The sequence below is a fragment of the Vanessa tameamea genome, chromosome 6 (genome assembly GCF_037043105.1).
Source record: "Vanessa tameamea isolate UH-Manoa-2023 chromosome 6, ilVanTame1 primary haplotype, whole genome shotgun sequence".
NCBI classification, from domain to species: domain Eukaryota; kingdom Metazoa; phylum Arthropoda; class Insecta; order Lepidoptera; family Nymphalidae; genus Vanessa; species Vanessa tameamea.
Window position 1 is genome coordinate 8,936,155 of NC_087314.1, and position 25,163 is coordinate 8,961,317.

General features: G+C 31.2%; 2 protein-coding genes across 3 annotated transcripts in view; one reads left to right on the forward strand and one right to left on the reverse strand.

The window, feature by feature from the left end:
* The first annotated feature begins 1,240 nt into the window (after window positions 1–1,240).
* On the forward strand, window positions 1,241–10,902 carry LOC113393201 (uncharacterized). Of its 2 annotated transcripts, none has more exons than XM_026629970.2 (3): window positions 1,241–1,397; window positions 7,452–7,706; window positions 8,464–10,902. In XM_026629970.2, exons 1-3 carry the CDS (start codon window positions 1,355–1,357, stop codon window positions 10,140–10,142), a joined length of 1,977 nt encoding a protein of 658 aa, XP_026485755.2. In that variant the 5' UTR covers window positions 1,241–1,354; the 3' UTR covers window positions 10,143–10,902. The 2 variants fall into 2 exon arrangements, with proteins under 2 accessions (XP_026485755.2, XP_026485756.2); XM_026629971.2 differs by having other exon boundaries at window positions 7,452–7,676.
* A 4,348-nt stretch (window positions 10,903–15,250) lies between these two features.
* Window positions 15,251–25,163, reverse strand: part of LOC113393202 (very long chain fatty acid elongase AAEL008004) — a 29,958-nt gene continuing 20,045 nt past the window's right edge. Inside the window, exons 5-9 of the mRNA XM_026629973.2 lie at window positions 24,705–24,761; window positions 24,099–24,204; window positions 18,327–18,463; window positions 17,660–17,815; window positions 15,251–16,981 (exon numbers count right to left, since the gene is read on the reverse strand). Coding sequence (XP_026485758.1) covers window positions 16,829–16,981; window positions 17,660–17,815; window positions 18,327–18,463; window positions 24,099–24,204; window positions 24,705–24,761 — 609 coding nt within the window. The 3' untranslated portion in view covers window positions 15,251–16,828. The remainder of the gene's footprint in view (window positions 16,982–17,659; window positions 17,816–18,326; window positions 18,464–24,098; window positions 24,205–24,704; window positions 24,762–25,163) is intronic.

A 25,163-nucleotide genomic window follows, 5' to 3' on the forward strand; every position in this document is an offset into this window, starting at 1 on the left:
ATATTAAGTACCTGATGAAAAGGTAAACGAACATTTCTAATTCGTTCCATGTTTATTTTGCAAATGCGTCCGTCAAAGAAGAGGATACAATGACGTTGGCAGATTTACATTTAGGTTTGTCAATGTTCCTCACGCTAACATTCTATTTACACAACAAGTTACGTGAGTCGTGTGCGCACTTTATTTTCTTAACAAGATGGAACCGGCACGATTAGATTGTTTCCATATGATAAATATAAATTTTAGTGGGTTCTGTACGCATTGTGAATTGTTATTAGTATATGGTGGAGCTGTATTTTCTCGGAAACATACATCATTACATTTACATATATACGATTATACGGCATTTATAACATGTGTGAAATTATACATTTAGATCCTTATTTTAAAACAAAATATTTAGGAGGAATTTAGGAAGTACCGAAAACTGGATAACGTGTATTTTTTGACAGATCATATAAACCCTACACTATACTATGCTTTGTATTGATGCCTTTCTCAAACGAGTCAATTTTTTTTGTATAGTGTTTAATGAAATAATCTGTGAGACTATATGAAAAATTTAATAATTTTAAAACTATACATTTTTATAGTTTAGAAAATCGCAAATTTGCATACTCATAACTTATTATAATAAAAAAAAAATTAGATGTCAAATATATTTTTTTCGTTTCTGCCTATTAAAAATAAATTCCAAAAACCTTCTAATCCTTTTTATTGGTACAGAATGCGCTTTCAATTTACATTTATTGTATTTTAAAAGTCCATAATTTGCATCTAAATATATATAAATAATAATATTTTACAAAGTGTACATATTAAAACAAATGATTGGATTGTTGCGATGTAAAGTAATAATATGCTATAACCAATAATATTGCTAATGGATATCCATTTAAATTTTCGTGATGTAACTTCATACAACAATAGCTTGTCTGGTACATCGCTTTATAGTGGAACATTTTACATTTCTATAATGGGTAAAGTTGACACGCTCAATTATACTGGCTTAATGTAAATGTTGAAATTGAGATTGCTGTAGTTGCAATACATCTCATATAAACTTTACCTTTTAATCGCAAATTATTTCTTGTTGTCAAAGTGTCAGCGGTCGAACGTGTCAATAAACGAGTTATGATACGTTATTGCACGCATTCTCTCTAATGGAATATAATATCACTCAACTCGTCAACGATACAATAATATAAGTCATACGTACAGAGAGCGTAACCTTTCACGGTGATCTGCGAGTCGGGGCGGGCAGGCGCGAGCTTTCAGAGCCCCCGCCATCACGGGCGGGCGGCGTGAGCGCATCCCCGTAAGTCAGTCCCTTCGCGACGCTCCTCGCGGCAACATGTCTCCCGTGTGGATCGTGCTCGCTTTACTCCCAATCCTCGGTAAGTTTAAAACAAGAAAAGTGAAAATATTATATAGTGAATGTGACCTACGTGCTAATTAGCTGGGACGTGTTTTACACTAAAAAGTGCATAAAACACTTTTGAGTGTTTTATTTATTTTAGTGTTCCGGTATATTAGTGAGGAAATAGGTAATTGTGTTAGTGTGGTTGCGCGCGTGCGCATCTGATTATTCATTAGTGCAGGATGTCCGGGCGCGTGGGAAATTAATTATAAGACAGGAAATCATTGTTTTTTTCCATAGTTAGACAATTCATTATTAAAAAAATCTTTAAAATTAATATAATATATACGAAAGTAAAACTTGACGAATTGTCTTATAATTCGAAAAACTGTATGGTCACAGCGAAACCTATATTCGTTTCAAATATTATCGACTTATTAGAAAATAAATTTAATAGATGTACTGGTATTTAAGCCGTGTGATAAGAAAAATTAATACTTTAAACTAAGATAATATATCCTTTAGATTTTTAAAAACTTAGAGAAAGTACTTAAAGAATTCATTTATATAATATTAGTATTTACATTTTAGAATATCATCTTCATAGTTACTAAGTTAAGCTTTATTAAATTTTCATCAAATAACCATCGTAAATTAGTTAACAAATGATGCGCCGTGATTTTCGTATCCCCCTTTGGTAAGATTATGTCGTGAAGATGTCATTAAGTGATGCTCATCCGAGTCGAGTATTACTGTAGTAAACAAAGATAAGACTTACAGCATACAGTTTCATTCCTTGCTACAGAAATTTAGGCTTTAATATCACATGAATAAAGGTAAAATACTTATGCAACTTTTCCCTGAGTGATACAGGGTACACTGCATCTGCACACGACTGTGAGAGGTTCATCATTGCAAGCGCCTTAGTTGCGCAACTGTAATGCACTTTCCATTCGACCGTAGGCCGCTAGGCGCAGACTATCGCACGTCGCGATAATCGATTCCTCCGATTTACAGTGGTTTTCTCACGACTCCCCTGACTAAGAACCAGGGTGCCGTGACGGCCGGAGAACGGATGCGTTCCAAGGTTTCTGATGCGCAGTCGAAACAATGTACGCCACACGTAAACAATATACCTATGCCTTATATCTATATTTTCAAACTTTTATAAGGTTTTCAGAATTAGGTTACCATTAAAAAGTAGAACTTCATATTAAATATCATTTTGAATAATAATTATTCACAGTGTTTGTACAAAAAAATAATAATGAACTCTTAATATTTTCACTAAACGATACAAAAGCGTAAGATACATTTCAAATATTATTCAAATAGAGATTTAATTTTTACGTACGCATGTTAGAAAACGTTAATTTAAAATCTCATACGTAAAACAAATACATAAAGTTCCAAAACCAACACTTCACTTTAAAATGTGTCGAAACGATAACAAATTACTTGTGTGGTCATCAAAGCGTGAGAAAACTTGTTACGTGAATAGAAAAAGAAAGTGCCATTGAGTTTATTGCAACGTCCGTGAAATATGTGCGCAGTGTACTATCGATTGTATTGACATGTAGTCCCCGCTGGCTACTTGCTGAGTCATCACAATAATTGATTATGTCATTACTCTTTAAAGTTGTGACCTGCGACACGCAAGAAAGAATAAATTAGCATAATTTACGTTATTCGGTACACATGATAAAGTAAATGTTCCGTATACTATTATTGTAATAAAAATGGTAAATTTTAAATTAAATTATAGAATAATGAAAATCGTTAATCATTATAAATAGAATTAAAATAAATTGAACAATCAGTATGTAAACGTAATTACTGTTTCCGTATAATTTCTTATTGCTAGCGGAAGCTAATACTTCCAACAATACATGCTAAGCAATGATACAGCATATAATTAAACAATTAGTTAATTAATTATTACTTATCGTCATAAATAATTGTTATAATTGGATGACGAAGCGAATATCATATAATCATGAAGCCGAATTCGATTAATAATTAAAGTTTATTTTTATTTACTGATTCTGTATCTATTTGTAAAAAGATTAATTTGAAAATAGAACTAAATTGTCATTTCAATTAAGATTTTGAAATTTCATTATAAAATACCATAGAGAATTTGTGTCATCTAGTCGGCGACCTTTCAAAGAGGAGCACCTTACTTGAACGAGTATTACGCAACGTGAGTATCACCCCCACTCTGCACGCATGGGAACCTCGCTTAACCTCCGACTCGCCATGCAAACATTCACCGGGTCATGTACATGATGCAACTAACTCGAATTGACCACGATTATCGTGCAAAAAATTATATTTCGATAGCCATAAACGCGTCTTCAATTCCAAATTTTTTAAATAATATATGTATATATTTTTTGTATTTATATTGCAAAGTCATTTAATCTGTATTTGTCAATAGAGCTTGCAAAAGATCGGTAGATATAGAGCACGGCATACGACATTGATCTTTTATTTATAGCTGTTCAGGTGCTAATTAACTTAAGTAATTTCATTGACAAAATCTAAAGAAACCGTATAAGAAACACAGTAAGGTAAGGCAAACTGAGAACCGTGTGAACGCAGTATTGTGATAACTATTTAGCAAATGTTGCTTTGAACACACCGAAAGCCTAATACCATTTAACTGTCAATAAAATTTATAGCTTTGCTAGCCAAACATTACTGCACGCTATTCAAAACTCACTCAACTAGTTTTGTATTGGAGGTACATCAAAACAATAAAATAAATTTTTGCAATTATGATTTTAATAGTGGCAAGTTTCATACAAAAAACCTATTACATTCATTAGTTATTTACTTTTATAATTAAAATATAAAATAGGTGTAAACATGAGCAATTTGATTTTATTTGATTTTATTGCATTCAGCGGTGCACGTGTATGTTTCAAGCACGTGACATACATAAACACGTACATGTTATTAACTAAATTACTGTACACTTTACCATGTCAGTTGCTTTTTTGTCATTAAGTCGCATCAGCATAAATAAACTGACAAGAAATCAGTAGTATAATAATTTCACTGTTGGGTGTTGAGATCAGCGCGTTCAAAAGACTAACTCTAATACCAAATATATATACCGAATTATTGTTAATATATATACATATAAACAACTATTATAATACAATCAGTGTCATACTATTGATCTATTCGCCCGTAGCCAGCCAGTCTACCGTACCTACTAGAACTTCACACACGCTTCCAAACACCGTCATTGGTATATCCGACTAAATACATTGTAATTTATTTAAATCAGCAAAATGGGAGCTATAATCATTTTAAATAATTAAGTGTTAATTTGCACGGTTAATTCTCTAATTCGTATAGATTTATTTCTTTATTTATATAGCTATATAATTTCGAGAAAAACCTTAGGTAGTGTCTACGATCCAGCTTATTCTTGGACACCTCAGGTCAGCGAGATGAACAGAAAAATGTTAGTTGCAATTGGCTCTATACGAAGTTTATGTAACCTCTTACTGATTTCCAGTTAGATTGTGTGCGCGCAAACTATCTTTCTACCGGTTCTATATAATCAAAAGTCAGTCATCTTTATCGTAGATAAGACAAATCAATTAAGTCTGCGCGAATTCCTAATTTCTGCAATTAGTTAATATATAACTCTCTCTCCGCAAGTATATTTCGTCTCTACGCAAAAAGCTCAAACCCCAATCGGACTTCGCAGGAGTACTTACGTTATTTATAGCCCTTTATGTAATCTATCTCTTCTTCATTCTCCTCCCTACATTGAACATCGCATATTCCTGAAACATTATTTCCCTAGAAAATCCTATCCTAAAGCACCTTCCCTTTACGCTAAACCTTTTTATATGTATCACCATTACTACAAGATATAAAACGTGCTCAACCTGTCACTATTTTTGTTTGCTAGTCGCATCGGTTCGGATAGGATATAATTTATGTCATTTTATACACGTGTGTGTTCTTAGTGTTTAGTGATGCTTTTTAATATACAGTCTTGTTTATTCAATGATTTGACTTTTAAAGCTCTTATCGGGTTATTTTTTACTCTCTGATGATCTATAAACAAAGTTTGTACTAATATTTTCTATGAACCTTGTTTTTACATTTCTCGTATTACGATATTTATTTTGTATGGTTTTACTCTATAAAGTTTTGATATATATTGCCGTAAAATTTCGAAACTAACTTTATTTTTATTACATTAATATAATTAGCTGTATGTCACTAAATACAAAAGGTTTAAAAAAAATAATAACACTGTATTTTAAACGAAATTTTGTGCAATCATTTAAAAACATAACACAATAGGTATATAGGCTAAATATATATCAGCGCGACATAAAAATCTTAACAAATTAGTATTTTTCTGAATTTACTGTGCAAATACTCCTTTAAACAACATTACAATTAACTACAATAGCAAAAAATACACTAACTTCTTTAAAAATATTTGGTCGATAAAAAATAATAATAAGTTGTTATTATTAAAAAAGCATTTGTATAATAATGTATAATTTTTCAGTAGTTTATTATAATTTGCAGAATAATTTAAATAATTTGACGAGATAAAATTAAATTATTTCGTTATTCTTACCTACCTTAGCCGGGGAAACATCTTGTACCTTAACGGTTTTGATCACGTAATCGACCTCAATGCAAGATGGTAACGGACCATTTGACCTATGAGTTATGTTTTTAACTAACATTCTACTTTAACAGAATATTTAGTTGAAGAATAAATTTGGTTGCTATTTCATATATTATAATCTATAGATATACTAATTAAGCAGTGACACGATTCACTTCATATTTAATAATATTCAGCTAATAGTCGCGATTATTAGGATCCTTAAGATTAAAATATCCAGAAACGCTTAAATACGTATCAACTCATTTTCAATTAGTGGCACAAAATTAAAATATCATGCTTCTATCTTCAAAAATGACGGACTTCCAGACTAACCTGAATACGGAATGTTAAACCAATTTCCCTCCTTAGGCTTACAATATCCAGAAACGTTTAAATACGTATCAACTCATTTTTAATCGGTAGCCCAAAAATTTAGTTTCCTGCTTCTAACTTCAAAAATGACGGACTTCCAGACTAACCTGATTACGAAATGTTAACCTAATATCCCTCCTTAGGCATACAATATCCAGAAACGTTTAAATACGTATCAACGCAATTTTTAATCGGTGGCCCAAAAATAAAATTTCATGGTTATAACTTTAAAAATGACGGCCTTCCAGACTAGCCTGTATACGAATTGTCAACCCCTATTAAACCCCTTAGAGGTAGAATATCTAGAAACACTTTTATACGTATTTACTCATTTTTAATCAGTATCCCAAAAATAAAGTAAATGTTTCTAACTTAAAAAATAACGGACTTCCATACAAACGTTCAACCCCTATTTCACCCCTTTGGGGGTAGAATTTCCAAAATTCGCTCCTTAGTGGGTGTCATGATATGTTAGTTTATAAGTGTACCTATAAGCTTTATGCTTCTAGTTCTAAAAATAACAATACTTTCAACAACTTACAACCTTTTATCCCCCTTTTCAACCCTTTACAGCCCTTTTTTCCAAATAAAAAGTAGCCTATGTCCTTTCTCAGGCTCTAGACTATTTGTGTACCAAATTTCATTTAAATCGGTCTAGTAGTTTTGGCGTGAAAGTGAGACAGACATACAGACAGAGTTACTTTCGCATTTATAATATTAGTATGGAAGTACGGATTGGCATGATTGACATGATGTTAAGTGGTCACCACCACCCATAGACCATGGCACTGCAAGAAATATTAACCATTCCTTACATCGCCAATGCGCCTTGGAAACTATGATGTTATGTCCCTTGTGCCTGTAGTTCCACTGGCTCACTCATCCATCCTACCACCAAGTATGCCAACTATATGTATTTGTGTTTTATAATTTAAGTGACGTGATTGTCGTTAGGTATTAAAACCAAAAAATAACGGAAAAACATTTAACATACGTACTCTATAATATAATTTTGGAGTCGTTTGATTAATTAAAGTTTTATTTATATTTTATATTTTACAGGGGGAGCTCAAAGATTCAATTGCCGGGGGCGTATTCTAGGCGCTTACTATGCTGATGCGAAATCTGGATGTAAGGCGTTTCACGTTTGTGTGAGAGTCGCTGGGGGTGGAGTTAGAGACTTCAGGTTCTTCTGTCCCCCCGGTACATTGTTCCATCAGGAGGCTCAGACGTGTACTGACTGGGGAGACGATGATGCCCTGGCTTGCCCTGCAGACATCTACGATGGTCAGTTCGATCTCTACAAGATCGGATCTGGTGAGATAGCTTTGCAACTAACAAAACTTACAAATTCTTGAAGCTTCCATTTTAAATGAACTTGAAACAAGTTTGTACTGCAGTAGATAATTTTAATTTGTGATGAATTACTTATTTAGTTTGACTTTCAGTACTTAGCTAACAGCGGTGACTCTGGAAATGTCATTACGGCAAATATATTAAATTTCTTAAAAACAAAATTTACATTGCTTCGAACGAGACTTATGTCAATTTATTGTTGTCTTTCAAATATATATTTATATATATGTTCAATATTATTTTTAATAATAATTATTATTATTCTGTTTGGAAACAACTCCTGAAATGGATTGTGAAACACGCAATAGCTTATTTACTAGGACAACAAATACACCTACTCATTTGAAAGGTTTCAAGAGAATAATGTTTTAAAACTCTCTTCAAAGTTCAACCGTGGAAAGGAGATGGCGCAGACGAAATAAATTGTGAGGTTATTTTAATTGCCATTGCATAACTTAAAAAAAATAATTAAACACAATTAACAGAAGCTTTCAAAACTGCAAATATAATTGAAAAAAATAAACAGTAGTAAATGATTATAGGCTGGTATATTTCATAGAAATGAAATTAATAACATAAAAGCTTTTGTTGAACGCTTACGAGGTTATGCTTATGCAATTATAAGACAAGTAGTTTGATAGACACATTCTCTATTAATCTATAAAATTAAATTAACCTATATTTTGTAATACATAAGTAATAACGTTCTTTGATACAGGATTTGACACAAAGAAAGTGCCGTCTTCAGGAAACCGGGAAGAAGAACCTGAATTTGGACTTCAAAAGGCAGAAACCGGTGACCGTCGTCTGTCACAAAACTCCGATCTAAGGGCAGCACACTCATCGGATTTCTTTACCGGACAACGTGATCGTGGTCGGGATGAATCCGCTGCTCAAACTCAGCCCCCAATATCAAGTCCAACCACACGGCAATCATTTAGAAGAGCGAGTACATCGCGTGTGACATTTACAACAACTCCACACACAACCACTCCACCACCTCCACCAAAACCGTCAAACCCCGCTCAATATGACCATTCTAAAAGAAAACTTGTAAGAAAACGACCCGTTCATACACCGACTCCCCCTCCTACTACCTCATTCCAAAATACCTTCCCTCCGCAAACTTACTCGGAATCATCACAACAAAATTTCAATCGTAGAAATCCGCCTCAAAACAAACAAAGTTCTACCACAGTTAACATACCTGCACAATATAAAGACGAGTACGTAGAAGTGAGCAAGGTGACTCCGAAACAAAACATCAATAGATACTACCCTAATAGCCCGACACCTACACCTTTTTCAAAAGCAACACAAGCACCAGCCGTTTATAAAAAAGAGAACCCCGTTGAATTGTACAACTATAATGATCAATCAACACCAGGTTTAAGCAAAAACAATGATAGGCCTTTTAAACTTAAAAATAGTTTCAATGTACAAGCTGATGTTCCTAAAGATGACTTTGCTCGAATTAGAAATTTCAATGGCAATAACAATAGAGGTAATCCTACATCTACCGTTGACTATAATATAATTCGCGATACAAGTACGCCAGCATACAAAAATATTAATAGCGTTTCATACGATTCTGAGAAAAATAACTTCGGTCCATTTCTCGGTCCTAAACAAAGCCATTTTAATAATCCCACTTCAACGTCTCCTACTACCACATATTATACCACTACCCGTATTGATCCACCCGCAAATTTAAACACAGTTGCCTATAATACAAATATCGGTTTTAATACACAATCTTCAAACTATGCAGAAAGTAATGAAGATGACGGACAATATCGACCACCCCAAGGTGAGGACGACGGTCAGTACAGGCCAGAACTGTATGAACGAGATTCCGAATTACTTTCAGGAGCACACTCATTAAACATAGCGGCAAGCGGCAATAGGTTACCAGAAGATCAAAAACAAAATAAGATACAGTCACAAAAGTCATTTAATAAAATATCAGCACCTCGACCATTCAGACCTGCACCAACTCCAAGCTCATCTTCACCAGTAACTGAATTCTACCCGACTACTGTTAGATTGCAAACAGAACCGCCAACACAACGAACCTTTGATTATTATCAAACGTACACAACCACCTCTCGACCGTACGAAGCACCCTCTGCACAAGCATTTACCTTTGGTCCTCCAGCTAAACAAACTACATTATCGGCTCCCAAGGCTACTGAACGCTACCAGTCTAGGGAAACTGCTCCGCCTACACCGCCTCCCTCATCCTATGTATCGAAATCCACTCGACCACCATATTACGCAAAACCCAGCAATAAAAAAGAAGATAACAGTTACGACTACGCTTATTACGATTCTGACCCAGGATTTTCAGAATATGACCACATAGAAGAGTTCGGTAGAACTAAAACTAGAGTATAAAATGTACATTAGTTTCTTCCACTGCCATTACGTTAGTTGCCTCTTTAGATTCCAACCCTATTATTCCAATTATAAAGTAATCCTATACTACACTACATTTAATAACATAATTAATAGCAAAAGGATTTATCTTTATTTAAGTAAATATTTAATATATTAAGAAACAAAAAATGATATGTAGATTGTTATTAACTTTTTATGATACTGACGGTAATAGTGATTACTCAGCAGATTAAAATCAATTTCTATTCTTATCTAAAGAGGCTTTTCGATTGTAATGTTATCTTAAATTATTTTGTGATATTTTCGTGGATGTTTTTATTTCTATAGACTATAATTAGGGTAAGATTAATAATAAATAGCTAAGGTATCTTTTCAAATAGTCAAAAATATTTATTTTGGTTTCAAATTCTACCGCTCTCTGATTTCTATACAAAAAAAAAGTATATTTCATAAATAAAAGTAGATATATTTTCTCGAAAAATATATTTTACTTATTTATTGTTACTTGCGAAAGAGGAAAGCCGGACAGAAGAAGTAATTCTAATATTGAAATATTCATATAATGACTTATTCAATTATTTTCCTTAGGATATGCATTATTTATGTACATCGCTGTTTCATATTATGATGTATAACGTATGCCAGTACTATATATTATCATTTAATATATTACAATAAAACTTATTTTCTAACTTTTTCAAAAACTAAACTGGAAGTTGTAAAATATATCATTGTAAATAAAGTATTCGTAAAACTATATCTTGTGTTATTTGTAATTACAATATATTATTGTATATTTCCTTCAGTAGCTCGCTACTGTATAATAAATTGCATTTTTTTAAGGATTAGTAACAGTAATTTGTTATGTTTAAAAATTTGAAATGTTATTAATATTAATCCTTATCAAAATTATTAACATATAGCCTATTCCAATCGAAGTAGGAATAAAGACAGGCAAACTTTATATCTAGTACGTATGTACGTAAGTACGTAGTTCATGGAATTTGCTAATAACTCAGCTATATTGTGCACTACTAAAAGTTTATGGTTAATTTATTTTTATTTAAAATACAATACTATTTTACTTCACTACTTATATCCACTTTAATTTTAGTTCCATAATCCGGTAACAGTTTAGTCGACGTTCAAAACGCCATTTTTTGGCAAATCCATAGTGAATATCATAGACTAATCAAGCTCTCGACCAATGATATCGCGTCATTTTTTTGTTCTTCTATAGTTGGAATAGATTATAGGTAGGTATCCATTTTGAGCGGTTTTTAAAAATAAGACTGTTATTCTCATTTTGCGATGATTTCCAGGAGATTTTAAGTGCAACATATAGGAATTAATCCATAATAAAAAAAAACCATGGCGTGCTGTTATAATTATATTGTACTAGGAGAAACCGCGGGTTCGTCCGCTTGAGATCCCTTCGAAGAGTAATAAAAGTAGCCTATATACGTCCTTGGAGTTCAAGCTTGTTTCAAATTTATCAGTGGTTTAGCCGTGAAGCTAACAGATATATAGACTTTTTTTAGAGTTACTTTTTCATTTTTAATATTAACATCTTACACAATGCAGGCGGATGTGATAGATCACTCGGGTCGACCAATACCGATTGAATCAGTATTATTTTACAGGTTTCTTCTTTAAGATAATATAAAGTTTGCTTCATTATGGCCTAGCTGTATCGGAATTAGGGATTGCAATTCGGCGTGATTTTCAGTCCGGCCGGATTCGACCGGATCCGGCCGGATCGGTTCAGTTAAATACTATTTGATAAATCTGTCTAATGAGTGGCACAATTACCACAATAATGAGGTTGTATTATAATTAAAAAAAAATAGTTTCAACAACTTACGGTAAAAAAAAAATTATTAGGTTTTTAGCGCTAACCCAAAGTAAGGCGTTATTTTTTACCTGTTTCGTCTGTCACATACGTTTACAGTTACATATCGTTTTTAGTAATCTTTTGAAAAGCTTTACCACTTTTCGCACTTATTGAAGAAACATTGAATCTAAGAATTACTTCTGCCTTAGAAAGATAAGGATGACGAGGGTCAGTTATTGTAACTGTAACTCCTTGTTCATCATCATTCGTTGTGTCTTCTTCATCTGTATCTGATTCATTTGATGTTGTTGGCGTTGTTGCCAGGCGATCATCTGCCTTCTCTTCAAATATCGACCATAGCTAATTATAGTTAATGTGCGAAGCACAGCTGTTCATAACAATTCATAAGCTTACCTACTTTGACCACTCTTGCTCATGCCAATAATATCAGTTCAGTATCAAAAACGAAGTTTTTTAAGCAGTGCTGATAGTATGTTCTGCAGTACATAAACGATGTAATTTAATAATAACGATAAATGTAATTTTAAGCCTAGATTAAAGAGTTTTTAACAATTAAGCGCATTTAAAGTGTCTACTCATGCAACAGTTCTATCATTTTGCCAAAATTGCTAGCACCGGATCCGGTCCCCGGATACGGTATATTGGTACCGGATCCCGAATACCGGATAGACGGATAATGATGCCGGATCCGCCGGATTATCGGATCCGTTTTTCGGGATTGCAATCCCTAATCGGAATTGGTAACTATAATTTTAAATCATTAGAAATGCAAAGCCATCTAGCGTAATTCTTAAGAAATAATATAGACTATCTACTCGTCGCCAGATGTCGCATAGTATCATTCTATTTTGTTTTTTCGATTTAGGATGATTAGGTGTTGCACGAGTTTTCTAAATAATAAAAATAAAAAACAACAATAATAAATATCAGTAATTAATTACCTTCACCGCTGTCTTATTCTTACCGTCACCCCGGGGTCCAGATATTTTTTTATAGAAACTTTTTTCTATTTTTACACGAATTTCATGCGCTTAATTTATATTCATAATTAATTTTGTGGTATAAGCAAACATTGTGATGAAATGTGCTTGTGACTAATTTCAATGAAATCCTGTCACATAATATCAATCAACCAACCCGCATGGGAGCATGACGGGGAAATAAGCTCCAAACTTTTTCCTCTAAGAATCTCAGAATTTCTTAATTTGGCATATACGTATTAAGTCCTCCAAGTCCATGTAATTATTTTTTTTTTTTTTTATGAATTAAATTAAGTTTTATTATATTTATAGTAGTAAATCTTATAATTCATCATTCATGGAATATTTATTTATAAAAGTTTTACACAATTTATTTAAGACATATAATATGGAAGACAAAATGTAATATCAACTTTATACGTACTTTTTCAAGGAAGGTATAATGTATCATCCGAAGATCATCGAAGAATAGCCGAAACGGGGTTGGATTTAGGGGAGGGCAACCGGGGCAACTGCCCTGTGCCCTCCACAGGCCCCCACAGAAGAGATTCGGACGAGTTAACGTTGATGTTACTAATTATTATTTTAAAAGCTACCGATACAAGTAAATAAATTATAAATTATTGACATAATAATATAATTATTACGGTCTCCACGCCTCTGTTGCTACAGAGCCATTTGTGGCCCCACGGCCTCCAGACTTTTAAATCATATAGCTCGTAGAAACGACGGTCTTTGGAGCAGAAATCTTCTCGAATGACGACCACGAAACGGAAAATACAGCGTAGGCAGACTGTATACAAGGTGGACTGCTGAACCGGTTAAGGTTGCGCGAAGCGCAAGACCGGCTGTTGTGTACATTTTTAGGGGAGGCTTTTGTTCAGCAGTGCTGGTCTTCCGGTTGCAATGATTATGATGATAGTATCATATTATACTAAATTCGAAAGGCTCTATGACAATTGAACTATAGTTTTGTCCTAAATAAAGGATTTTGGCCACGACGAATATTCTCAAAGAAGGGTAGCCAACTGCGCGCGGCACGCTTTATAGATCAGAAGTGTATGCGCAAACATAAGTGAACACTCTGTTCCTTAAATCATAACCCGATGAGAAATCCGACACAACCGACATAAGCGCGAGATTAACGACTTTACTTATTTTCAAAGCGCAGCGGAGTGAACACTTACATTTTGAGCCTTGCTATTGATAATTTTTTGTTATAATGAAACAACAATAAAAAGGTACTTACAAAAAACCTCGGTTGAGTAAATTGTAGTATTGGTCGGGTAAATTGCATAGATTGTTAGTAAATTTTTCGATACCCATAAAAACAAACACATAATATAATCCTTCATGTGTGTTAAATCGCATTGTAATAATTGTAGATGTATCAGGCAAGTACATTATTTCCTTATCTATTTAATAATTCTCTGTTAAAAAAAGTAATTAATATGGTTAAAAATTGTGTTAATAACTTTATGAGTTATTCCAGAAAAAGTTCCGTCCGAGTCGGCCTTAAAATTACTCGTTTGCGTCAACGGCCTGTATTATTGTGACGTCAGTCGTAATTATAAACAAGATATCCCATTATGGCCTAAACTTGCTTATCCGGTAAATAATTAAGCCATATTTGACTAAACTTACATTAATGGTTGATATGTTTTTGTGTATTGTTGTAGAGTTGCATTAATATATAAATAATTATATTTGTGATATTTTTTAAACTCCTTTTCATTATGTTTTGCCGAGTTGCTTTTGTAAATCTTATATGAAGTCTATTGTAATTAATGTTTTTTATTCTTGATGTTCTTGGCGATGATGGAGAAGATCCTTTGTTGAATAAGCTTTGTGGACTAACTTACACCTTTTCTCCTCAAGGCTTCCTACCTTTACCCAACTGTAGGACTATGCGAGTTGTTACTTTACTGTACTACATTTAGTAAATGATAGAATTTTAGACCATAATCTACAAAACATTTGTTTTATCTTAGTACTTTTTAATTTTTATTAGTCTTCATCAGATTGAAGTTAGGTTGGGTCTAAAGTTTGGTAAGTTTTTTGAAGTAAAATATTATTATTATTTTTTTAAGCTTTGTACTATTTCTATATAGGTATTGTTTGTATTCGTATCCTTGCGTAATATAGTTTACAAAAATATAAGAAAAAACCTTTTAAATAATAAATATTTATTGATAAAATATCCAAGGCAATCGATGGCGCAACTTTCTATTTGCAACGAAAATATGGACGAGGTTAATGAAACGATGAAATTACGATAGTCAACATTTATTTAAGTAAGTATCACAAAGTTTATTACAATCTTATAAATTAATAAAAAATTGTAATCGCCGATACCTAATTTTATTGACTACAACCTTCCAAACAATGTATTCTGTAGCTTATTAATATTATTTGCTTAGACCCTTTAATAACGTATACAGTGTTTGTAATAGATGCATTAGAATCTGCACCATGTTGCCTACATGTCGAATAACACCTACAATAAGCCGGCTAACACCTACGATACGACCCATATGTTTGTTGCTGAAGTTGACCAGTCATTCAAGGTAAAATACTGTGAAGATGACATGCTATTCGATTTTCTAAAATCAAATTATTTATATTCAACGAAAGCTGTCATTTCTGACACTAAGATATTCCTCATTCTACTCGGTACCGGACCAAACTAGCTTTGCTTCCTTTTCGATTGTAATGCATCTAAACTTAGATGTTTATAACTAGTACAAAAAAGTTTTATTTTGTAACTATTTTTTTACTATTTTAACCTATGTCCTTAATATTATGAAATATTACGTTATTTTTGAAAAATGTTTAACATGTGTTTTGTTAATGGGTTGGTTCGGTTAGTCTTGTCTCGTCGTCTTTAATTTGTGTTTTGGGATAAAAAATAAAGCAATTAAAAATTTTTATTACATTAAGATATTTTGTTATATGTTTAATTATTTTCATAATACAGAAGTCGTTCACAGATTAAAAACTGTCATATAAAAATCACATTTAAATAATATAAAGCGTAACGAAGAGAAAGAACAAAATTCCAACATACTTTTTCTTGTCGAATATTTAATAAAAACCTACATGGCCAGTTTTTCTTTTTTTAGAATGTCAAGTCATCTACATATTACATATTACGGAAAATATGAGTTAGCCTTCCAAGTAACCTTAAAATACATTTCCTGGAGGTGACAGATGAACTTTGCGTCTTATTTAAATCTGTGGCAATAAAAATAATAATTTTAGTAGAATTCAAATGCATTAAAACGACACAAGCCAAGGCAATAATAATTATAATATAATAATTTGCTACACACCATATAACTAGCCACGGAGTTTTTCGTAATTGTTAAATAAATACATTAATGTCTTATACAATACAAAATGTAAGGAAACCAATTCAATTGTGAAGAAACCATTTATAAAAACAGACACACATTAAAAAAAATAATATTACAACATTTTTGTGATCTTGTGTGTAATTTTCAAGAATAAAATTGAGCACAATGTATCGGCTGAGCTTCTGTAACAGCAACAATGATTATTCTACTTAATTATACCATCACTATTTGTAACTAATTGAGCTTAAGTTTTAAGGTTATCTGAGATTCACTTTGTACTTTGTCCGTCTATACGACACATACACAGACCTCTATATAGTTCCATTGATACCATAACACTTAGATCCAGGGCAAGATGACGATGGGCCAACCATATGACTTGGGTTAAAACTCGCGCCAATATTTGACACATTTCACAAAGCCTTATGGTGCCCAATAAAATACGTCACTAGAAGAAGATGCCATGGTATGTGCTACTTCATGATGATTCCATCACTGCGACGCAACCGCTCCCGCCATCCTTTGCCGAACGTCACCCAATGCCGAACCATTACTGAAGCCATTCAAAAGAGGCAGCTTCCTTTCTTTCGATTCGTAATCTGTCTTCGATGATTCAACTTCAGCCTTTTGTTTCAATTTCAGACTCTGATAAAAGAATAAAATCGTAAAATTATTTGAATAATACCAATACAAATCAGATATTTTCATATTTAGCTTTATGACAGTCAGTTCTGATTCTGAAATTAATATTTAAAACAGCTGAGAAATTAACGTATTATTAGTAACTCACGATAAATTCATCTAACTAGATATTAGCGTATTTTCCCAGTGAGCACATTACGTACATGCACAAAAAGTAGCGGCTATCTGTATAAATTGAACATAATTGCAGGATACCACTGTGATATTTTAAAGTTAACATCTATACTGCACAATAAATAGGTTGTCTATTTATTGTGCTTTTCTATTATGGAGTTATTTAGATGGATTCCTAAGAAAAGTGGAGTTAAATTTAATGTTACATATTTCGACTTCTGTATGACCTTTGAGCATTTAGAAAGTTAAACTTTTAACTCAATGTTAATTATTAAATTAATTATATTATATATTATAATCTTATAAAAATCATTTTAGTTTCGTTGAAATATCACATGTAATCATTATTTTTATAAATTATATTTGAGAAGAAAACAATGTGCTACTTGAATAGTTACATTAGCGTCATAAACGTTCATTCAAATACAAACGACGCAATTACGTTTCAGAAATGTTGTATTTATCGAGCCAGAAGAAGTGTCACTTTAAAGAGTGACTATGTCTTACCTTGGCCTTCTTGATATAAGCCTGTTTGTAGAAGTCAGAGAATAGGTAGTAGAAGAGAACAGCGTGCATTCCAATCCACCAGACGAAAGCACGAGGATAATCGCAGTCGATGAAGAGCAATTGGAATGCGTGCAAGAACACCATCACGAACTGAACCTGTTGAATAAATTAAACATGCTACCTTTATTAAACGAAAAAAAATACATTAAAAGAAATAATGAATACATTATCCAAATTAACATTGAAAACAGATTAATTAAACATAAAGTAGTTTTTTAAAATATAAACCTGATTAACTCGAATGTTCTTTATAAGCACGTATGAATAAACTAAACACTGCTTCCTTTTTACTGTAACGTCTACAAGTGTTTGAGCCTTGACTATGGTATTGACCTTAGACGTCCCTTTTACTTGGACAACCGCGACCTTCTTGATGAACATTTAATTACGTTCGGCCTTTGAAATTCCTCCGCTAAGACTAGCCATTGCCTAGTCTGTTATTGTATTGACTCGTGCAAATCATAAAACATTACTTTGAAGTCATGTAAGATTGATTTTTTTATCGTTTAATTACAATAACTATCTAACTATTATCCATGACTCTAATATTTAATTGTGTTGATGTCAGACATGTTTTTCAAATAAATGATTTATGTGTTATTCTTACCATCTGTAGTGCGGTAAGGTACTTCTTCCACCACAAGTACTTTTGAACCTGAGGACCGAAGGCAGCAAGCAGATAGTATGAGTACATAACGATGTGTACGAACGTGTTAAGCATTCCGAAGAACGTAGAATGGCCACCTTTAAAAAAACATATTTGTGAGAAAAATTAAATAAATGTCTTAACACTTAAATAAAATAAGTAGTTAAAAAATGCGCTTAAATATTAAGAAAAAAGTTATTAAAAGTTTCAATAAATGTAGTAAATATTTTCGAGATATTGCTTTTTTGTGTTCTTTTTTTATATTTATAGTGATATCAACATGACATATAATTACAAATTTTGTGTTCTTTTTTTATATTTATAGTGATAACAACATGACATATAATTACAAATTGGCAACAGAATGAATAATCATATTTTTATATAAGCAAAAGAAATATCTATAATTCCCAACGGTACATGTAATTAAACTTTTTGTTCCGATGATTGATAGAAAAAATAAAAACATAGAAAAATAAAAAAAAAGAAAGAATAATAAAAAGAATATAAAAGAAATATGAAAAAAGCATACATTCTTGAGGTAAAATATAGCTAGGATTTAGAAGCAAACAATTACGAATACGTCATATAAAATAATTTTATGAAATTGAAGAATTCACGATAGTTATTTTAATTGACGTCATTGCTCTTATAATAGATAAATAATTTTAGTATAAATGTTGGGTGATTTTTAAAAATAAATTCTAAACTTTTTATTATACGCATTTCTTTTTGCAAGTCGCTATATCTTTCCATAACGTATTTAATTGCATAAAGTTATTTTCAATGTGTAATTTAAAAGATGAAACAAATGATCAATTATTACTTAATTTTTTAATTATTATAAATGATGATGGTAAAAAGGGTCATAAAGATTTTTGTTAAATGTTATTTAAATATTAATTTATATTCTTCGAGGATACAACATCTTCCATACATGTTTGGATGTGTAAGGGGCAATAAACTCGGAGATAGAATGTTCATCTTAAATCTCAAGCTTTTATTGTATGCTATTATTATTTAAATAGGCATATATAAGAAATTAACAAAGGTATTACTTTAAAATGCATATATTTAATTATAATGGCAAGAAAATAGTATCTAGGCAGACAATGAGAAAGGAAGAAGACAGTGGAAATATAATATGCTCAAGACTGACAAGTTTGGTACTGACAATTGTAAATATTAAATAATACCGCCAAAAGCCAAAATGGAATATGATTGGCGCATGATATTTTCACGGGAAAACTATATGTAATATTTAAAACTTAAAAATTTAAACATTTGATCCCCATATCATTATACGTATATATAATGATATGGGGATCAAATAAGGGATATACCAAAAACATAATAAGCTTGCCTGGGGTTTTCTGGAGACACTTGATACTTTGTTAATGATATTTATAGACAACAACATTAATAATAATAATATTTTGCCTAGTTCACGAGAATGGTTTCATTTATCTAATTTAATCCATTGGATTATAATATTTTGAGAAGTAAAGAAGAAAAAGAAGTAAATGGTATTACATATATAAGGATAAATAAATGCTCATAAATTGCATGAAATGCTCCCGGGGATGGGACAGAGTAACGGTGTAGGAGCTGCCCTAAATTACTGAAAACTATCAAATGTTTGCTCCTGTTCTACACATTAAGATCGACATTGAATATAGAAGATACATTAGACAGAGACATAAATTATGAGATTGATTATTGATATTTTTTTGATAAAGATCTGTTTTCTAGTATATATTTCATAATGTAAAATTTACTTTGAACAAAATTATTGTCATAATGCCATATCTTAATCACCTTCGTAACGACCGGTAAATACCAAAATAACAAAGAATTACGGAACTATTTTCAATTTATTTAGCAAAGTATTTTAATTAAATAAAGCATGTTTTTTTTATTTATATGAATATTAAACAAATCGCAAAAAGTAATTATACATTAGAAATAAATTTAAGCTGCATAAAAATAAATTAACAAACGTACACCCACGCAGTTAACGGCCGCGACATCGGTAACATTATTAGTATGTATGTAGTTACCAATAACTATACACGAACCGAATCAAATTACCATCCGCCTAATAAATTACAGTATATGGCTAGTGATTTATGTCATTTAAGATTCTCAAAAACTCATTGGGGTATTTTTCCATATATGCAAAAAAAAACACAAGTGGAATAGTACTCACATACTATTAATATCTATTATGATATAAACTAAGCACAAACTGTTTAACTTTTATTTGCTACATTATGAAATTCTATTTACTTATTATGGCAACATTATGTTCTTCGTTGTTTCATCCGTTCAATATTGTTCCTTGTATACTTTGTTCGAACTTTAAATTCTTAGAAAAACAAAAGTATATACATTGCACAACTCATTATGCCAACTCATTTGGTCCATTTTGACAAATAGTTTTATTAATATAGATCTATATCTTATTAGATTCAAGATTGCATACCGTGTTAAAGATAATTATTTTTTGTAATGTAATGTAATAAAATTTTGTAAATTTATAATGAAAGTGACATAAACATAAATAAACTTGAAAATAGTTCAAAACCTTTTTTGGACAATCAATTGCGAAACCTGAAAGTTTCCGAAAAAATTAAAATGTAAATTTTTTTTAATTATTTTTTTTTCAGTAATTGTCGGTATCTTGCGAATGCTTGATACTAAGTGAGATATCGCAAGATAATTATAATTGACAACCAAAATATTTGTATTGTATCTAAGTATATATATCATTTAACTTTGAGATTTGGTACCTAATGAGTAGAATTGAATAGTTTTAGTTACTTTTTTTTTTTTCGATACAATGGCCATTATGTGTCGCGTATTTTTAGATTTAACAAATGTTTGTTTAAGCTTTTGCCACAAGAGTTAATAATTCCTTATCATTTTTATTAGTTAGAGAAAAGTTATTGTTTGAAAAAACTGGCTCGACTTGTTGACGGAACAACTAACGAAGCGTCGGGCAAAATAAAAGCTATAATTGCGGTTAAGATCCGAATAATGAGAGAAAAATTCGACTTCGACTTCGAAGTTTGATCAGCTGTATCTGAACTATGATCTTATAACCGTTCATATTGTCATTGGTATCCGCCTATAAATTTGATATGGTGTGATAAAGAATTTATGTTACTTTGACAAATTTGATTCGAAATTCACTATCAAAAAGAATAAAAAAATTTAAATGCGTTTATTTTATGACACGTAATTAAAGTTGACGGGCTTTTATTGTAGTAAAATTATCTAGTACGTTCTTATTGAACTATGTAGTATGGTAGTATTTTGTGTGACAGACAGTACAATCGTACATTTATTATAAATTATTCTAACTAATTACGTACTTACTATAAAATAATTAAATAAATGTGACTACTTTTTTTTACTTGATGTAATTAAAACCGTTTTCGTACATACCGTGATTTAAATATATTACGATCATGAAAAACAAAGTGCAAAAATTAACTATTACAAAAAGTGATGTGTTTACTGGATTTCGTCCACTCTAACTAAATGAATAATAAATATTTTAAAAATGATTTTGACATTTAATGAAACTTACAAAGTCATTACGTTAAAGTAATATACTTTATGATCTAAGAACGTTGTTGTTCTAGATGTTACATAAAAAAATAAACTAAAAATACACATCACAATATATATATATAGATATATCATATATATCATAATATATATAGATATAATAGGTACGTTTAGAGGTCAAAAACGTAATGACTTTGTAAGCTTTAATTTAAAAAATATGCCAAATATATTGTGTAGTCTAAGTCCAAACCAAATCATAGTATCCAAATCAAAGTATAAAGTGCCATATCAACCTTATTAATTCTATTAAAACATACAAAAATAACTTACCTATCCTCTAATTTAATTTATTTGTATTATATAGACGTCCCGAATACGGTTTTTCAGTCACAAAATTTAAAATAAGAATGCTTTCTTTAGTATAAATAAAAAATAAGTACATTTAGATTGTTATGAATTATAATTTTACATAATAATATGATGTACATGTTACAAATTATTTGGTAAAATCCCAACGTACGTATAGGTACATATGAAATGAACGGAGTGTTTGTGTATGTACTTAACACTGTTTTTGTAGTTATTATTATATATTATATAGTTATTATATATACAGCGGCACATATAATGCCGTCATTTATTTTTTTCCTCTGGCAACTATTATACGAGGCACGGATATAGGAATCTAACCATTTGTAGGTTATAAAGGTTTATTTGCCTTACGTTCGAATAAAAAAACCGTACAAGTTTTTACATTCCAGAAAAGTCGTGCAAGAGGATCTCGTTTATTTAGCCAGTAGATATTCAAATATGAATAATAATCGCCATTAAGTTTACACTAACGTCAAGCAAACAATGGTAATATACGTCAAACACTCGTAATATGTTGGATTAAGTATTTTTAAAAATAAACGTTGTGTTCTGATTTTATTATACTCCTATGTTACGATTAATATTCGTCGACCCAGACTCGTGATTTTTGTACAATTATCGACGATGTTTGATGTCTATAATTTTCTATTTTATTTTTGTTGATTTTGTTGTTTCCTGGGTTTGCTTATGAGAAGGTATAATAAATGTTATATTTTTATGTACATACATACTTATAAGCTCAGATTACAAAATAAAAAGCAAATGGAGCGCGCGGAACATAATAGTGAAACAAGAAAAGCGAATACAAAAACAAAAGGGTATTTCTGTTAATAAATAAAAAGTGCACACACTTTAATTTATAAATAATTGTCTTTTGCTATATAATCTAATCGTATAGGTATAATCGCTTTGTTTTTTTATAAAATATTGGAAATATTATCTAAGAAGACTGTCATTAAAGTTAGTTGATGTTTGTCATGAAAACTTCTAAGTAAGCAAAATAAACCATAACAATTATAATACTAGGAAGGTAAAAGAAATCTAGTTAAATTATCTGTATCATAAACAAACCAGTTGTGGAAGGTCCTTTAATACGTCAATTAAGTATCATAGGTTCAATATCTTATAAGGTAGACTACCTTGAGCTTACACTATACATACGACACTAGATTTTTTTTGCGATTTAAGGTAATTTGCAATTGTTTTGATCCACTTATATCATTCGTTTACATAAAACAGGTCCAGCACGCGGAAGTACGGAGCCGAGAGAAGTTAATAGGTATTTTTTATTTACCATTTTAATAATAAAAACTAGCTATAAACATTTTTTTTTTGTATACGAATCTAAGTTTATAACGAAATTATGATTCAAATGTTTCAAATTATTTTTACGAAGCAACAAACAAAGGATAACAACTATATCATTATCAGATGTAAATCATAATAAGTAAGTTAAACCTCGTTGTAACTAACGTGTCCGTATCGTGACAAGCGTACGAACGCCTTTATTTTACTTTAAAAAGCCAATAAAAAATCCATATCAACGCGCGCAGTCACAACTAAAGTAATAATGGCGTTAAAACGTACTCAAGTACTATTACTAAATAAATATGAACCATATATATTTTTAATTAACTTTAGTTTTAATGGAAGTTCGATACTATTGTTATTTTTCTACAAATCATTTTGACGACAACGAGGTGTGTGTCTATGAATGTACGATTTATTGCACCACAATACTTGTTATACAGGTTCGCTCAGTATAATATTATTAGTAAAACTTACCCGGCGTGAACTTGACTCCGAACCAGACCGACATAGGCATGATGCCGTGGTGGATGACGTGCAACTTCGACACATGGTCAAACTTCTTACGCATCACGAAGAAGATCTGGAAAATAAAACAATCATTGTCTCAACTCAGTCAAGATGTTTATAAATAATTCCTACTTAATTATAGAATAACAGCTTATATTTGCCGCTATAATAATTTGTACTGTCATTAGCACCAAAGTTATCTTAGAAATTTCAGCTCAATCGTTAAGGTGGTTTGTTTTTCAATTAAATAACTTATTTTATATCAAGTTTTGAATTATTAATTAAAAAATCAACTCCTTTTATTAAACAGTATATATAGAAATATCCTTTATCTTCATAAATAACCAGAGGCAGCCACTTTCAACACAAATTAAAAAATCAAATAGTTAAATCTGACATGACTTATCTCACTGTAAAATAAAGGTATATATTTTAAAAGTGGCAAACATATTCCATTAACTTGAATGTTCGTAGTGTCATGAAATAAAATTATTGATTATAAACATAAATATTACCTATAATACAAAGAAAACATTAATTAACATTTTTTTAAATGATAACTTAATTACGTACCGTATCGAAGAACTCTGTGAACTTTGAGAAATAGTACCACCAGCATCCATATGCTATCTGCAAAAAAGAAATTTTTTAATAATTGTTCTCTCCTTTCATAACCTTGGAGAATAAACACTGTTTATTTAAAAGTAAAAGAAAATATATGCAAATATTTCCTTCCACATAATTTATTATATATATAGGCCGGACTTAGGGTATCTGGGTCCACAGAACCAGTGCGACCCCACGTGAGGGTTCGCACATCAGAAATTTCTAAAACAAAAAAATAAATTGGGATGTTTTCGTTTTAGAAGAGTAAATACATTTGATGTAGAATACATGTAGTTATAGTAAAGTATAATTCTTGTATTTTACTATTACTTATATAAAGGAGGTGAAACAATTTAATTTCGCAATAAATAATTCAAACCCTGACCGAAAAATATTGTTCAACTATTTTGCATCCCTCGGGTCTCC